Source organism: Equus quagga, chromosome 18, assembly GCF_021613505.1.
Source record: "Equus quagga isolate Etosha38 chromosome 18, UCLA_HA_Equagga_1.0, whole genome shotgun sequence".
Taxonomy (NCBI): Eukaryota; Metazoa; Chordata; class Mammalia; order Perissodactyla; family Equidae; genus Equus; species Equus quagga.
The window spans coordinates 9,720,387-9,739,547 of record NC_060284.1 but is presented as its reverse complement, the minus strand read 5'-3'; the positions used below and the strand labels follow the sequence as shown (position 1 = coordinate 9,739,547).

The 19,161-nt window shown below is 35.9% G+C and overlaps 1 protein-coding gene across 2 annotated transcripts in view; it reads left to right on the top strand.

The window, feature by feature from the left end:
• The window catches only part of NEGR1 (neuronal growth regulator 1), an 810,652-nt gene that overhangs the window by 334,068 nt on the left and 457,423 nt on the right, over positions 1-19,161 (top strand). For both annotated transcript variants that reach the window (XM_046645643.1, XM_046645644.1), the window contains exon 2: positions 10,735-10,967. In XM_046645643.1, coding sequence (XP_046501599.1) covers positions 10,735-10,967 — 233 coding nt within the window. The remainder of the gene's footprint in view (positions 1-10,734; positions 10,968-19,161) is intronic.

Here is a 19,161-nt window from a genome sequence, read left to right as displayed (position 1 = left end):
TTTATAGCTAATTTATATATTTAATTATAGTGCAATGAAGATAGAATATCAATAAAAGACTTCAAAAACTTAAAACAATTAGATTAGGATCAAATCGTATGGTAGAAGTAAAGTGAAAGTATGAGTTTGAGGAGAAAAAGAAACAATGTAGCATTTCTTTTAAAGTAGAGCCCATTCATTTTTTTAAATGGATGGTAGTGAATATCAAATTGCTGTATTATTTAGATGTCCTGGGACACATTTAAAAGTGAGAATTAACAGGTTTATTTTAAAATAACCATATTTATGGTAATCAGAAATTATAATTTTTGCAAAGTCCATAGTTTATGAAAAAAATTTTAGGTGGCGGTTTTTAAAAGTATGAGTTTACATAGTGTAGAAAATCATTTTATGGACCATAACAGCAAAAAGAAGACAATTGGTAGCCTTTTACTTCATCTTGCTGAGCTTGGGAAGATCATTGTGTTCATGCAATCTCCAAGTAGAGATTCATAACCATGTCCCAGAGTTATGAGGACAGTTATGAAACCTTATAATAATGATAAAATATTGACATTTATATTTTGCTTTATAACTTGATAAATTTGTCTCCCATGTACAGTCTCATATGATCCTATGCCAAAATAGGAGTTACTTAGTACAGGTGATGCCATCTTCAGTTTGTGAAGAAATAAATAAAGCTTTAATGGAGATTGAGTTACTTGTCCATGGCAATTAGTAGTAAACCATGGAGTTAGTTTCTAAACAAAAGTTTTGAGTCTCAATGTAACTTTTTAAAAAATATGACACTGAAGCTCTCTTTCTCTACATATTCTGCTTATAAGATGAGAAATACAAGAAAAAAAGTGCTTTTCTAGAAGTTCAGGGAGGATAAAATAAAAGTTCTTTAAGGTATAATGTTCATTTTTCTGCAAAATTATATCTTGTGAACCAACCCTGTGCTATGACAATAAAGATAAATCAAATTTTGCTGTATAAGCCAGACTCTAAAAATGCCTCTTTTTCCCTCTTTCAATTACATTTTATTAGTACAGGGTTTTTTGTTGGTGGTGGTGATGATAGTTTGTTTTGTTTAAAACACAAAGTTAACCACAGGTAGGTGGGTTAATAATAGTTACACTTAATTACATACCTGTTGTATACCTGGTTCCATGCTGAGCATGTTAAACAAACTAATTCTCATAATAATATTATCAGATCAGTAATTTTACTAATCCCATTTTATAGGTAAGAAAACTAAGGTAAATTAACTTGCCCCAGCTTTCACAGCTAGTATATCAGAAAACTGACATTGGAACTCCGATATCAACTGTAATGAATCACAACATCGTGCTGCCTCTCAAGGGCAAATAATTTGTCCATGAGATCTAGCAGAGACTTAAATTTGAGATTATTCTTAACTTTTAACATTTTTTGGGAAAATATACTCAGTTTAAATTTGTTTGCAGGAGTAGATGGAAAAAAGCTACATTAATTTTTTTCTCCTCTGTGGTACATTCCCTAATCTATATTTTAAGGTATAGCTCATACTGAAATACGGTTTAGTCAATTTTCTCAAGAGAGGACAGATAAATATGGATTAATGACTACTTCAGTTAATGATTGTAAGGCTGGCTGTAATTAATTGTGCTATGTAGTCATTCTTTACTCATACAGTAAAATTTGTGCTCAGAATACTCTATATTAGAAAAAAAATGCAAGATGAAAAATCCATCAGTGACCAGCAGAAAGTTTAAAAGATCAACATGAGCAGAGAGAGAGTAAGGGAGTGCGAGAAAGTAATTCTTTTTGGTTTTTAAGTGTCTGTATTCAAGGAGGCTGTAAAGAAACACATACTTAATTAGTTTGACAAAACAGATGAGTTTAGAACTTTTCTGTATATCTGTTTGTTATGTTTCTTACTTTATCATCTGTATTTATATGCAAATAGAATACTTTCTAAATGGCTTAAATATGAAGCTGGTTGCTGGAAGGGCGTAGAGATATGATATTGTGTTTGGTACAGAATTCCATGTTGCTTTTTCCCTTCTTTTGAGAATGTGTTTGTAACTGGCTCTATTCCAAAGACGATACAATAGTGAGGCTTGCCTGGAGCTTAGAGCTTTATCTCAGCCACTTCTCTGGGCCTGCTTGCGTTCTCCCTCTCTGATACTGCTATTTTAAACATCTCCTGCATGCATTTTGAATGTAGTGTTCATTCCCTTTATAGCTCCTAAGGTGAAAGTTCAACTTTTCTAGGAAGCAGCTGCCAGGGAAACAGCATTGCAGAGAGAATTCTCCCCACAGCAGTTCAGAGCACCTGCCAGTTAACAGGAATCTTGAAGCCCTTCTAGATCCGAATATCTCACATTCAAGTCCACTTGGGAGAAAGCAAGCTGGTTTAGTTGAATTCAAAAACTAAAAAGTAGAAATGACAAAGACATTTCCAATTTGATTCCTGATTAAAGCCATTTGAGAAAAGCGAATCCTAAACTAGCTTCTCAAATATGTGACACCTCTTTCTTTTTACATTCTCTGCCTCAGTCATAAATCCTGCATTCAGGCAGGTACCATTCTTAATGTGGGCATACTAAGACCTACCTACCTCTTGAAATGGTTTTGTGAGTATTAAATGAGATCATATTTTAAAGTATTTTCTATTCCTCTTAATTAATGGAACTTATTGTTATCAGGACAAGACAATGATAATTAGACTTTAGTAATGGTCGAAAATGGAGTTATTTTGCTTTAAGACTTTTCTTTAGTCATAATGTACAGGCTCTCTTTCACTCTATCCATGCCTATTTAAATTAATAAATATTAATTTATGTGTTGAGTGATTTATAAATAATGTATTGAAGAACGCTAAATGTAAAAATTCCTCGGTATTGCCCCTTCTAAACACAGATGTATATGCTTACATGGAAGCTTGCCTTAAATGAGTCAATGGAAAGAATAAGGTAAAGCAATTTGTGGTATTATAGAAAAGCATGGTTTAATTATAAGTTGAAATAAACGATTTTAATCTTTGGGAATTAGTGATTAATCCTGTTAAAAAACAAAATTCAGCTGAGTAAATTTGAAGATCTAATTGACTTTATTTAATGATTCATGATTTGGGCAGCATCCCATCTTAGAAGGGAGAAAGGAGCTCCAAGGAGCTCTACAAAATGGAAGACTTTTATAGGCAGAAAGTGGGCAAGAAAGTTATTCTAGCAAAGAGTGGATTGTCCAAGTCAAGGTCACCTTCCTTTGGGGGAAGGTGGGGCTCTGTCAGCCAAATTACCTCAGTAGTACTGATGGGTGATTACCGATTGAGTGGAAAGGGTCACATTCTGGGAGAGGCTGAAATTACAATTAGGTTTAGTCTTGGTTTGTTGGTATGGGGCTTAGCACAAGTGACTCCATTATGGGCCTATTGTTTCCTTTTTCAAAAATCTAAAACAAAATTTTAATGATTTCCTGGGCATTGACAAAGTGTTGTATTATAAATACAGTTTTTGAATACAAACTTAAAGAGTTTAAATTCTGCATTAAAGTAAGACTAAAAAATATGAATTTATGCTGTCACTTGATCATGTTAGTGTTTCCATCTTTCAGGAATTAGTATAGTTTGTATAAAAAACCAGGAAAAACTGAAAAAGCTTTCTTGTTTTTTCTCTGATTTACAATGTTAAAAATATTTAAGTTGTTTGAGAATTTGGTCTTATAATTAGATAGTGGCTGATAACTTTCAGTCTCTTATCCAAGATATTTTTAATATAGCTTTATTATTGCAAAGAAGTGCTAGAATAAAATATGTAGGAAATAGATTTCTTTTTTTCACAAAATAAGAAATAAGGGTTTTTTGGAATTTTTTTTTCTTTTTTACTACTATATAAGAAGTAACTACATTTTGCCCAACATGGCATAATTCCCATTCTAAAAATAAACGTTTGTGTGTCATTAATATTACTTAGTTATGCCTGAAGGTTAAATACAATTATATTATAATAAAGTTATTTCCATACGTTACAAATTTCAATAAGCAAGTAATCTGTAAGTTACTTAACATGTCTGTACCTCCATTTCTTCTCTATAAAATGGGCGTAACAACAGTTCTTGACAGTATCTGTCTCAAAGGGCTGTTGTGAGGACTGAATGAGAAATATGTCGTAATGTGCTTAGAAAAGTATCTGGCAGATAATAATCTTAGATTATTATTATTATCTATGCAACAGTATTGAACTATTAACTGCAGAAGAGCATTTTCACTTAGATATCTCTTTAAAAATGTAATTTTCCTCATCTATAAGGGTGAATACGTCACTGAATAGCTGATGCTCTTTGGACAAATTGCTGACTTTGAGGATGTCCCTGGACAAAGTCTTGCACCCTTGACACTTGCCAAAATTGAAATGTAATAAGAATCATTTATGCCCTACAGTAGTTTCCACCATAGTAGCAGTCAAAGATAACTTAAAATATTAAATCAATCATAATATTATATATATACTGATATTATTATCTAGGGAATATTATATGTATTATATAATCATATCTATATATACATATACTTATATGCATGCATATCTGTCTATAGCTTTGCACCGCTTAACGACATTCTGGTCAATGACAGACCACATATACAACAGTGGTCTCATAAGATTAGTACCACATAGCCTAGGTGTGTAGTAGGCTATAACATCTGGATGAGTGTAAGTACACTCTATGATGTTTGCACAATGAAAAATTCACCTACATCACATTTCTCATAATGTATCCTCATTGTCAAGGGACGCATGACCGTATTTCTCTATCAATCTCCGTATCTATATCTATAATATTGTCTTGGGAGTAACTGCCATTAGGAAGAGCATGCCTTAAAAAAAAAGGTGAGTGCCTGGGGAGATAGAATTTGTTCTGTTCCATTTAATCTCTGTTTTATTTCCCTTACCTCATTTTAGCCTGGAATCCAGGATATCAAAGCTCTCTTTGTATGCAGAATTAGCATGGAGATTGTATGGGGTTCTGAATTTTTTATTTTTTTCTGTCTGCTTTTGAAAGTTCTCCTGTCAAATTTAGAACTTTGTGATACAAAGAAAAGACAGCTATAAAAGTAGCTGGCCAGTTCCTTCATAGGAATATCATTTTCACATGGCTTAGCTTTGAATCCAAGGGAAATTGTACTTTTCTTCTTTTATTAATTAGTACCTTTAATAGGAGCTTTCATTAATCAACATGTCTTGAGAAAAGCTGGTCTCTTTCCACAAAGCTGAATAAATCCTGCTGTGTGGGGTATTGGTAATGGTGCTAAGGCTTATGTTTTTGGAGCGTGTTACAGGGAATTAGAGATATAAAAGGAAAAAGAAATCATTCCTCGGCAGCCACAGGCTTTTTTCTTAAATAGAGCTTTAAAAAATAATAAATAAACTAAAAATGCTAATTTCCACTAAACTCTCTGATGTCCACCCTTCAGATTTAATCACCACAGGAGAGAGTATCACAGACAGAGTCTGTTAGAATTATTCCAACATCAGTTTGATCAACTAGCAGCTCACCAAGTGGGACTTTATACCCTCAAATAAGGACCTGCCTAATGTGGAGTACGTCATTTATAAAGGAGCTTCTTCAAAGAGTTCGGAAGCGGCAAGGCCATTCTTATTAGAAAAGCATTAACTTTCTTAAGTCTGCGTTTATATAATTAACAACAGTGAAACCAAATGAAATATTCAAGCTATTTTCTATACGTTTTCCAACAACCAGATGTTTAGAACTATGTATACAAAACATCCAGATGATTGACTGAAAATTTAAGTATTTGTCGTCATATTTGGTACCGTGTTAGCACAGCTTATGCTGAAGAGTATATTTTCGGAACTGCTTCACTCATCTCCCTATAAAGTAGGAAGCCTAGCAGATTTTTTAAGCAGGGGGAAAAAAAAAAAAAACCAAAAAGCAAAAAAAACACCTTTCATACTCAGTTAAAGGATATATTCGTTATTGAACATTTTTATTCAGATTATTTCATTGTCTGTAGTTCAAAGGGATCCTGTTAAAATGTTCCATTTTGAATTCCAGAGAGGAACAAAGATCTGAGTTTGTGGCCCAAGAACTGTCGCTTCATCCAGCCCTCACTGATGATCTGACCACCCTCACTTTGCCAGCCTCTCCTCACGCACTAGCTCTCCATCTTAAACGGGAGACCACCCGCTGCTGCTGCCGTCTGACTCTAAGAATGCATGGCAGACGCTATCACCGTGGTCAAGGGCGCAGGCAGACTAGCTTTGCTCAAGCTACAATCTCCCAGTACCTTTGTTTCTTCCTCAATAAAATGAAGATAATACTATCTGGCTCATAAGGTTATGTGAGGATTAAATAGGATAATAAATGTAAAGTGACCTGCACATACTAAGCAGAATATTTAATGGATTAAATTGGTTCCTGCAGTATAGAGTCAAATGCTGTAGTTCGTTCTTTTTTTTTTTTTTTTTTTTTTGAGGAAGATTATCCCCGAGCTAACTGCTGCCAATCCTCCTCTTTTTTTCTGAGGAAGACTGGCCCTAAGCTAACATCCGTACCCATCTTCCTCTACTTTATATGCGGGACACCTACCACAGCATGGCTTGCCAAGCAGTGCCATGTCTGTACCCAGGATCCGAACTGGTGAACCCTGGGCGGCCGAAGCAGAACGTTCGCACTTAACCGCTGTGCCACCGGGCCGGCCCTCCTGTAGTTCTTTCTTATTTCAAGTAGTTGTGAGCCCAGCTCACCTCTGCCCCACATCTCCCACTTGATTCTGCTCACTGAGCTCCGTTCCCCATCTGCAGACTCGAGTTCCTTAGCTCATCCTCTGTAGCAGACATCAGTTGTTGTTTGTGCCTCAGATATTTGCATTTCATTATCTGTTACCATAAGTCAATGTGGGCATGACTTTGCTTTCCCAACTAGGTTGCACTGTGGGAATTTTGATATACTTTACCATATTGTTCCTTCTTCTAAAATTGTATTAATTTTTGCCTTCATTCATCCACTCAACAAATATGTATATTTATTGTCCATTATGTGTAGGCCCTTGGAATATACAGAAGGGACCAAATAGACAAAGTCCCTGGATCTTGCCTTTAGCAGAGATAGACTGAAAATAATGAGTCAAGTAAACAGATAGTATGTCCATTGGGAGTGTTGGGAACATTGGTGTTCTTTTCAGTGAAGACCCTCAGGAAGATAGGGAACAAGTTATGCAGAACTCTACAGGAAGAGAGTTCAAGGTGGAAGAAACAGCAAATGCAGACTTCCTGGGGCAAGAGCATGCATGACTTGCAAGCACATCTAGGGGACCACAGTCTCACCAGAGTAAACTGGGCAAGACTGGTAGCTGGTTAGGTCAGAAAAGCATCAAGGGACCAGATTACATAGGACTTTGGTCACTATTAGGATTAGAGTTTTTCTTATGAGTGAAATAGGGAGGCTTGGAGTTGTGATGATATGCTTTAAACTGTAAAAATGTCATTCTGTTTATTGTGGGGAGAATGGACCTGGCTACAGGGGTCAAGGGCAGAAGCGGGAGACTCTCGGGCAATTTCAGTAATCCAATTATAATAGCAATTTAATTACTAGTTTTTCACCTCCTTTTCTGCATGATGGCTATTCATGAATATACTTTATCATCCTTGCTAAATTATAAATTCTGTATGGGGCTGGATTCCAACAGATTTATATTTTCAGACATTGGAGTTCTTAAACCAAGAAAAAGGTTTTTAGTGCCCAAAGAGTGCAAAACTGAATTGTCACTGCTTTCCACCCTTCTTCCACTCCTCTTCCCACTCTGCCATGCTGTGGATACCTTCCTTCCTTCCAGAATTCCTTCCTAATGCAACATACACATGTCAGGCAGTATCTGTTCGTATTGTAAAGGAAAAAAGTAGGGAGGATGTGAAGAACAAAGGGGAGGGAGCAAGGAGGAAGACACAGCCCTTATTCTTAAGGAATCATATGTGTGTGTTTGGCCAGTTTCATGTATTTTATATCATCATCTCATGGTTGACCTTAAAACTACATATACTCTATGTAAGTATCTTGCAATTTTATAAAATAGGAAGCCATGCCTGGGCCTTGCTATTCTCAATTTGTAAAATTTCAGATATGGCAATTTGAATTAAGTTCTAACTCAGTAGTATAATTTGAGAATAATTCTACAGAAATCGAAGAAAGTAATATAAAATTCTTTTTTTTTTCCCTGATTCTCATTCAAGGGTCTTCCTGATGTATGTCTTGAAAAGCTTTGGCTTGGGACCAACAACAACTATGAAATATAGTTGTATGAGCCAAGGAGACATAAAGGGCCCCTTTTTTCATTTTTCACAATGAAGAAGTTAAATTCTGTTCTTCTATGATGGCCCCTGACATCCCAGAACAGAGGGATAGTGCTTATGCTAAGACTAGGGGTTATAACTTAGATCAGGTACGAAAGCTCTAGTATCTAAGGGCTGGTTAATCTCCGTGCTCTTCCTGATATTTCCCCCTTGTCCCCCACCCCCCGGAATACAGGTAGAGCTGTTGCTGCCTCTAGGGAAAAGGAAATGCCAGGCAGAGTGTTCTAAATCAGACTTTCATGGTAAAATATCCATTAATAATTAATTTTCTGCTTCTTTTAGAATAGGACGGGTTAAGCGGTTGGTCACATTCAGTAAATAAGAAATTACTTGCAGTAATTTCTGCAACATTCTAATCATCTTCCCATTTCTGAAACTTATTTTAAAAGTCTTTGATCTGCGTTATGGTGGAAAGGACATTGAATGTAGAAATATAGGACTTGATTATGAATTCAACTTTCCCACCCACTAATAATGTGGCTTGGGCAAGTCGTTTAACCTAAACATTCCGTTTATTTTCTAGTGGTGAACTGGGCAGAGCAATCCATACCCCACAGGGTTGTTATGAGCACCAGATAGGATAACATGTGAAGGCCACGAATGCAGAGGTCACACAATAAACACTTGATGAATCCAGATACTAAATGCAAACATTGGAATTAGCACAGTCCTAGTAGGGGTAGTTCTACCCTATACCAGTGCAAATGTGATCCTGTGAAATGGGAAATATGTCCCCTCTATCTTCTTTTTGCATATTATTAGGAATGACAATGTACTCTAATTGTTTAATTATGTCATTAAATTGGGTTTATTTTCTTCATTAAATGCATAAAGAAAAGCTTTTCAATTAACAATGACCTTTATGACTTCTACTAGTTTGAATTCTGTAGATGGTGAAGCTGACTGCAAATTAGATTCTACAATGTACCTTCTTCCTTATTTTTTCACCCACTGATTAGTTTCATACAGTTGGCAGCAGCCTACCCTGTTGCATTCAACTTGCAATTTTGTAACAGTCTCAAACCCTGTGTTCAATCCCCCAAGGTGTTCTGCAGAAGTGCTGTCAAACGATTTCGATGTGTGTGTATTTTTATTCTGTAGCTGTGCTTTGTACTCATTTAAGAGAACCAGTCTTTAATTTGTGTCGGAACGTTTTCAAGATGAAACAGCGAATTCCAGGCCTCAGCAAAATCACTGACGTATGACCACAGTTTGCTTCTGTTCTAAATTTTGAGGTGCCTGACTTCTATTAGATACAAAGCTGTATTTCTGAATCTTGTTACACGACTTTGAATAACTGGCTTCATATTTGGCCTCAAAATCTACTAATTGTCATCATGCTTGCCTTCATCCTCTGGCTCTAGTTCACCTTCCGGTTTTCACCTCTCATCCCTTCTCCCCTATAGCTCAGGCTTCTTTGACTTTCTTGAACTGGCAGGCTCTCTCACCTCTCCCTGGTGTGGCCCACATCTAACACCTCTGTCTAGAATGCCCCGTGTCTTCCACTCTTCGCCTCTTTATCTCAGACATTTCTTATTCCAGAAAGCCTTTCTTCCTTTCCTGAGTCAAGTGACCGTCTTTTGTCTCTCATGTACCTTGTGTCTGATTGAAGAAAAATATTCTTCTTTCTGTATAGTGTTAATTGGTTTGCTTGACTGTCTTCCTTACTAAACTAAAAGTTTAGGAGAGCAAGGACAGTACCTTTTTGAATCCACGAATAGTAGATGCTCCGTAAGTGTTTTTGGATAAATGAACGCTTCCTGGAAAAACTATTAGTCAGTTTATTGAAAAGACAGCAAGAATTCGCTACTAAAAGTATTATATTAGCCTTGCTACATTTAATTGCAATAGCAATATTATCAGTAAAATGCATTTATAGTTTCAGTGTACAAGCTTACCACTCTGCAAATGCAGGTAATTTAAAAAATAACATGTATATGGTACTATTTTATGCTTTCTTCATCTGCTCCATTGTATTCAGAATTGGACTGAGTTAAACCAGGATAACTCATAGACTTTTTTTATTTCTTATAATCTCAAAGAAAGAAATGTGTTTTAATGTTGAAAACCGTTATTTGAACTAATTTAACCTCATTTAAATTTACTTGTCATCCAGATAAAATGAAAAAGAGTTTTGACTGGCTTTGAATTAAAGCGCACACACACACACACACACACACACACACACACAAAACAAAACAAAACTGTGTGAAGGTGTAGTTTCACATTTGCATTGGGAATGGAAGATGTCCCAGTGTGTTTGTGTCTCCTGCATTTGCGTCTGATGTTTGCATTTGATGCGGTGCTATAATTCAGCATACGGAAATACACTCAGAACCAAGATCACGTTGTCTCCCATTTTCACTTTTATTAATAGTGTTCTGTCTCTGGTAATTTGTAGGTGTTATTTGGAAGATGGAGCTTCAAAGGGTGCCTGGCTGAACCGGTCAAGTATTATTTTTGCGGGAGGTGATAAGTGGTCAGTGGATCCTCGAGTTTCAATTTCAACATTGAATAAAAGGGACTACAGCCTCCAGATACAGAATGTAGACGTGACAGATGATGGCCCATACACGTGTTCTGTTCAGACTCAACATACACCAAGAACAATGCAGGTGCATCTAACTGTGCAAGGTATGCATTTCCATCACCGCTATATCGTGAAGGACTATGCTTAGAAATGTTCGATATTCAGATATCAGAATGACTCAGAATTAACTGCCAATGCTGAGAGGCATACTGTCATTTTCTTCAGGGACTTACGTTCCTAGATTCCATTAAGTGTAATGGCTATTATAGGCATACAAATTCCCACTTACCAAGATCAAAAATTATCCATTAACAGCACATTATGATTTTTTGTATATGATTCACTTTCTATCTTCCTTTGAGTCACCGCTTCAATAAATCTTTGAGAACCCATGATTGATACATTAAAATAAATCTTTAATAACCCATGATGGATATATTAAAATATTAGAACTTTTTGGAGTATGGATAGTAACTAAAAGTAATCCTCCAGCCTTCTAACACTCTGCCTCAATCCAACTTCTGTTTACTTTGATGCAAGTCACTATAAAAAAAAGCAGTTTTCTGGAATTACTTGATTTAAATATAGAGTAATTGAAAAAATATGGTACACGATGCTTTATGCTTTGATTTATTTTCATTAGGTCATAAATCATGCTAGCCAACTTATAATCTCCAAATGCAAAAAGCATCATCAAATTATTTTATTTGTCTTGCACACTAAACTGTGAGAGCATATTTATCCCCAATACAAATACTTTTCAAGAAAAATGCAATTATAAGGCTGGTAGAATGGAAAATGTGTATTTTTGCCCTTTTATTCACTTTATTTTCTTGTGCTTTATAGATTGATCATGTGTTGATTGCATAGAAATATTATGCTGCGCAACTCGAAATGACATTGCAGTGTTTCGAAGTAAAATTAATAACGAATTATATGATGACGTAGTGCCAGTGAATGCATGTTTTATTCCTAACAGGAAAGCGGAGAGAGCAAGTTAATTGTATTATCTCTGAGTTTACCCTTCAAAAAATCAACATTAAGCATTAATTTAGGCACATTGTTGCATCTGGAAAAGATTGTTAATCTATAACTTTATTAAGTGAGTTTCATTTCCTTACATAAAGGTAAACCTGAATTCAAACACAGCTTCAATTACTAGTAAATATTCTAACTTTGTGGTAAAGATTAAACTTATCAACTAAACAACTTTAAGGAGGAAAGTGTGAATTGAAGAATAGGTCAGTGAATTTCCTCAATGGTTTTTATTGTAGATCATTGCAGACTGTGGTGATGTTCCTTATTTAAAAGCATAAGAGAATATAATAAAGTTTTCACTGAAGTCCATCTTTATTAAGAGATTATCCAGAGATTCCAGAGGGCAGGATTTTGTACAGCTTCGAAAACTAACGTGAGATTACCAAGTAAAAAACACATTTCTTCTGTTATCCAAGCCTAATTCTGCTCTCTTGTTTAGTTTTGTGGACCTTGACTTGAGTTTCTAGCTCAAAGACGACAAAAGATTTTTATCACGTGAGAAGACGTATACTTAGATAATAATATATTTGTCACTTGCTATGTAGACACTTTGCTTCTTGTAGGTTTATATGATATATTTCTGAACACTAAATATATCCCTCTTTCTTTTGCTCTGTTCTCTCTTGTTCCACGGTAGGAACAAGATTTTTAAACCAGATTATGGCTATATAAGCCTTGCCCAAGCATATGTTTAATTTCCATAGGATTTCTTTATAACTTTATGTTACATAGATTGTTTAATACTGCACAAACTTTAAAAACTGTCATGGGCTATACTGTGGCACTCTCTTTGCTGACCATTTGATGATGGTGAATTTTTGAACATCATTTTAGGAATGCACTTATTGAATGTTTTATCACTATAATATTTAGTTTCTCTAGAAAAATAAAATTCTTGTCACTGTTTTGAAAGTATGTCATTGGGTCAAATTAAAAGCTAGTAATTTTATAATATTTATGAGCATAATTACTTATTGAAGTTGATTGACATGTGGGCAGTTTTCCAATTACATTAATAAAGTTCGGGTAATACATTAATAGGCTTGTCAGTCAACTCAAGAACTAAATAAATGTCATAAAAAGTCAACCCCACTTAAGTTACATTTCCTCTCAATGAAAGAAAATAAACTGATGCACACATCTCTTCAGTCTTCATATTTATTGGGTTGTCCGATGCTCAGGTCTATCTAGATAGTTTTGAACTGTATGTTCCTTGCCTAAAAATTTGTCAAGCCTTAATTCACCAGGATAAAGAAACTGAGCAACTGAGAGAAGACTATTAATCACTGATGTCAAACACACGTTGGCTGGTAAAGATAAAGATCATCTTTAATTTTTACAACTGTGTACTCAAGGGAACTATTAACAACCATCATTTTAGAAAGGGTAAAATAAAAGGGATATCTTGCCAACACAGATAATTTGCCTGGGGAATTTGTTGGTGCTACTGATTTCTTAGAGCTATAAATATCAATGGACGGAACAATGGGGGAGAAAAAAAAACACTGGAGTAGGACTTGGAAAACCTGGATTCCAATCCTGAATGTTCCCATGTGAATTGAGTAATTAGCAATCATCTCTAAACTCTAGTTTTCTCATTTGAAAGAGGAGCACTCACACCAGAAGATCTTAAGATCCATATCAGTTAAAAACAAAAAGACAGGGGCTGGCCTGGTGGTGTAGTGGTTACATTTGTATGCTCTGCTTTGGCAACCTGGGGTTCATGGGTTAGGATCCTGGGTGTGGACCTACACACTGCTTGTCAAGCCATGCTGTGGTGGCATCCCTCATAAAAAAATAGAGGAAGATTGGCATGTATATTAGCTCAGGGCCACTTCCTCACAAAAAAAAAAAAAAAAAAAAAAAAATACACTGTGATTATTTGCTTTTTATTTGAAAGGGAAAAATATTATTTAAGTTAAAAGTGAAAAATATTCTATTATACTTGTAGAACACTTGTATTGAGCACCATGCAAACTAACTTTCACACACCAGTACCTTCTAATGTTTACTCTGCAAGTGTATTTTATGTATCTGTGTGTTTTTGTCTCACCACCTGAGCTGAACAATGGATGTACTCATGGAATTTGAAGAATGTGGTGAATTGGAGTTTGCTTCAAGGGCATAGAAATTGGCCAGTAGACTCAGTAAGAAAACAATTTCATTACCTGTATATAATATGGCACTAACAAATCAAGTACCTAATTAATTGTTCGGTATTTCAAGTCACACTGTGCAGCGTTTACGAAGAGCAATCTTCCTTGTTCGAGAGTATATAAATCTACAGGGCTAGAGGACTTGTCATGGAGACAGAGACCCCTATTACAATGCTCTCATGATAGGAATTACAAAATGTAAATGCTGTCCGAATATATGACAGGGATGTCTTCTACTTTGAGCCCATGTCTAAAATCCAGGTTGTGCACAGAACGAAATAGGCGTTCTTAGATATTGTATACTAAGTACATGTGCATTCAACAGCCCCAGCCAATACCTTGACTGCAGCCTTGTGAGACTGTGAACGGAGGACCCGGCTAAGATGTGTCTGGACAGAAACTGCAGTAATAAATGTATGTTGTTTTAAGCCACACACACACACTCAGTATATGAAGTGTTTATCGCTCAACTTGTGTCCTTTTCAGGGAGATTTATTCTGGGTTTTCTCTAGGCAGGGTAGAAGGAACACATAACTCTGTGACCAGAATAACTTTCCCGGGGTATTCTGATTCCCTCAGGGTATCTGGCTTACCTAGAGTATTTGTGATAGATGGAGTGGCACACTTCCCTTTTCAGGGATGGGCTTGTTTTTCTAGCTGCTGGGAGTGTTGTCAGCAGATAGCATGTAATGACCAGCCTTTTCAGGGATGGCCTCAGCTGTGGACAGCCACCTTGCCCAAGTCAAACTGCCTCCAGCAACCAACATCTAATGGCTGACTGAGGCAGAGACAGTGAAGCCCCTCCCTGTCAGCCCAAAGTAGGAGAATTCCGATGGGCCATTTTGGCTCCAGAGCAGCCAAGGCTGTTGACCAGCATGCACTCTCTCTCAATTCCTGCTCTGTTCAATCCTATCTCCGTCCTCTTCTTTCTCCAAGGGTTTATCACAAGGGCATTCCCTAATAGATATCCTGCACTGTAAACTCTATTTTGTTTCAGTGTCTGCTTCTCAAAGATCCTAAACAACAACAATGTTAGACTTTTGCCTCTGGCTTAGTCATTGTTTTGAGAAAGCCTTTGCAAAGTGGAAAGACAGCACATTCAAACACTATTTATTATTAACATTCTGAATTATACTGGAAGAGATTTAAATACTTATAAAGAAGTGTTAGTACACCATGATAAATTGGAGAAATTGGAGGCAAAAGATAAGGATAGTGGAGTAAGATGCAGTCAGAGATGAGGTTAGATGGCAAAATTTGTCGTGATTTCTATATACTTTTAGAGTTTGGTAAAAACAATTTAGTTCTAAGATTTCTAGCAGCCAATACCCAGAGGGAAACAGGATCAGTTATTCATTTCATGGTCCATAAGGTTAAAAGTTATGTTTCTTAGTACCCTGGTCCTGTTATTCAGAATGGAGAAGCATTTCTACTGTGAGTCATCTCAGAGCATCACTGTGAGCTTTCAGGAACATCTCAGTGGTAACTGTATGGTACTCACAGCACTCATTCATAGGCTTGTTGCGTATAACACCTCTCAATATAACCTAAAGTGCAGGAAAGTAAAAAAAATTAAAAATCTAGAAATAAATTCAACAAGATGTCAGTTCAATAACAGAGAGATAACTTTTGATTATTGCCGTAATCTGTAAGCAAATTTTAGGACCTATCCTTTCTGAGTCAAACCTCCACAAATATTATTTCTCTCAGTGGGTCTTTGAATAGGAATTCAGGTACAGATATTTCAAATTTATACTTACCAGTTAGTGTCTGGAGAGCAATTATTGCATGTGTGTACAAGTATAGAGCTGTATATTTTAAAGACCAGCTCATCTTAATCTAATGATAACATCCTTTTTATGAATATTATATCCTTGACAAGGTACATATTGGAAGAAAAAGATACCACACTTCTGCCCAAGTTGAGGTGATGAGCAATAACACAGCATCACAGGATATGGGCCTGCCTTCCACAAAAGACCCAAAGGGGGAAAAAGCTATAATGGTTAAAAAAGCATGTGAAAATACCACACATGTTAGAAAATTTAAGTCATTGTTCTCCAACAGTAAATATTTCAAAATTTTCAACAAGCTACAAAATGAAACCAAAGAAAAGTCATCAGCATTAGGAAAAGTTTTACAGAGCCCATAGACGTCAAAATAGTCATTGCCTAAACACTGTGATGGCTCAGGACAAGGCTCTAAGACCGGCTGTCACTCTGTTTTATTCAAGCTCTATTTATACCTGTGGGGGAGATTAAGATATACATGAGAATCCAATTTGGGATGGGCTCTCAAACACAAAGGAATAATAAAGACCTAAAACATACACCCTTAATATTTTTAGGACGGAAACAAAAAATAGACCACCTGAAATAAAAATTGTTCCTTAACATAGTGATGTTTCATATCCACCCAAAGAAACTTTAGCTTGAAGGAATGTAACTTCATTGTATACTTAAAAGATAAAATTGTTATAAAATGTATTCTTTTAAAAATTTTCATGATTTTTTATTGAGATATAATTGACATATAACATATTAGTTTCGGGTGTACAAAGTCATTTGATATTTGTACATGTTGTAAAATGATCACCACAGTCTGGTTCATACCCATCACCATACATAGTCACAAATTTCTTTTCTTGTGAGGAGAATTTTTAAGATCTGCTCTCTTAGCAACTTCCAAATATGCACTGCAGTATTGTTAACTGTAGTCACCATGCTGTACATGACATCCTCAGGACTTATAACTGTACGTTTGTACTTTTTAACTCCCTTCACCCATTTCACCCACCTCCCATCCCCCTGCCTCTGGCAGCTACCAATCCATTCTCTGTATCCATGAGCTCATTGTTTGTTTGGGTTTTTTTAGGGAAAAATTAGGGAGAATGTCTCTCAAAACTGGCCTTTTGAGAGGCATGATCCGTATCTTTGTTGCATTAACTAGATAGCAGATAAATTTCAAAGATCACCTTATATGTGATGATGAATACATATTATCTGTTTTAAGAAAACATTCATTTATTCTCTAAAATTTGTTATAAATGATATCAAATAATTAAGGTAAAAGTTACATGGATGGGGTGTAGATACTCATTCTCATTCCTTCCGCAGGATATTCCTACTTATTTTATCATAGATCATTCTTTGCTTACCCCAATTCAGATTATGGTGAGGACCAGTAGCAGAGAAAATATACTGAGCTCACACAGACTAATCAATACCTGAATACTGATACTGATCACTGGGCTGAAAACCAATTACATTGAATAAGTGATGTAAATAAGGTTGTATTAGTCCTTACAGATTTTCCCTACCGTAAAGTAGTGGTAACAATGGAACTATACATAAAAACATCCCATTTTTGTATTCTATTGGTGTGAAATGTCCAGATTTGGAATTTTTCAAGAAAAGAATTTATGAGCATTTTGGAGTACATGTCCCATTAGTTAATAGGACAGTCATTGTAATTCCCAGGTGCTTTATTCAATGGAAAACATTTAATCTGTTGAAATAGATGAGATAGCATTATTATTTTTATTTCTTTTTAAGATTTTATTTTTCCTTTTTCTCCCCAAAGCCCCCTGGTACATAGTTGTGTATTTTTAGTTGGGGGTCCTTTAGTTGTGGCATGTGGGACGCTGCCTCAGCATGGCTTGATGAGTGGTGCCATGTCCACGCCCAGGATTCGAACCGTCGAAACCTGGGTCCACCGAAGCAGAGCTCGCGAACTTAACCACTCGGCCACCGGACTGGCCCCAAGGTAGCATTATCGAGGTCTGGAAAGATAATGATCTGGTATCTGAACAGTTTAGAACAATTATGCCTAATTTTTGAAACTTGGAAAAAATAAGTCCTTCTGGTGTCATTTGTGATCTAGTCTTCAGCAAAATTATGTCTCAAATGTGCCTTCACGGACAAGTTCACTCATGTGGACTCATATGGGATAGGCTTTTTTAGGCAGTGAAATATTGCATAATAACTTTTAAAATGAATGCATTTTTCAGGTGGACATTTTCAGTTTTCCTTCCAGACATTCCAGTCTGGCTAGAATTGCTGTGGTTACGTGGTGGTGTGTAGCAGGCCAGCTTCTAGGAATCTGGTACCTCACTTTCACCTGTGAATGTATTGACATTGATTAGGCTATTGGTTTGGTTACTAGGGTCCATAAGAAATAGGTTTAATTGAAATAATTTTAGCGAAATTCCCCTTTGAGTATTGGCACTTCTTCCAGAATAGACATTTTTCTTCTTTCTAAATATTTTTTCTTTCTTTTTTTTCTTTTATAGTCTTTAGAAAAGGTTATTGGCCATTATTTTTCTGTGATAGGAACAAAAGAAGTAGCAGAAAGAGAAGGTAGATTTCAGTGAATAGTGTTTTTCTTCGAAAAAGATTTTCCCCATAAGTGTAGTCATCATATTTTCCTAACCAAAAATCAGTACATGAAGTGTTATATATTGTCTAATACAAATCTTATATTAGAACAGTACTGTACATCAAAACTGTGCAAAAATCCACAGTGTACTGCTTACTATACACAGAAGGAATGAATAAATTGATGGCATTTTCTTACAAACTTTCAATATGCTGTCATCTGTGAGCAAGAAAGAGATGGGAAAGAGAAGAGAAATAATATTGATAGATATTGCACACTGATAGCCTCCATCTGAGTCACCTCTTTTCCTATAGAAAGAACTTTCATGAAGACTGCTGAGCATTGTGAGTTTGTATCAGCAAGAGTAGCAATATTGGAATTTAAATAAGCATCTTTGCTAACTGGTGAATTGTGCCAGCAAGGAAGATTCTACTTAAGTACCTCTGATCTACTCATGAGTTGGATAAGTTTTTGAAGGGCAGCAGGAGGGGGGCAATGAAATCACGGTGGTATAGTTTATGGTCAGTGTTGTTGAGGAGAGCAATTCTGACCTACTTTGTCCTTCTTTTCTAATTTTAAATTTTGAATCTTGTTGGCAAGTATTAAGTAAAAGGGTATCTGAGAATGGGATGTATAAGAAGTGGAACAATATTTATCTTTCATTTGAGACTGAATAAAACAGTATTTCTGGTTTTGGTAATACAGTTGAAAATGCACTTTGAAAATA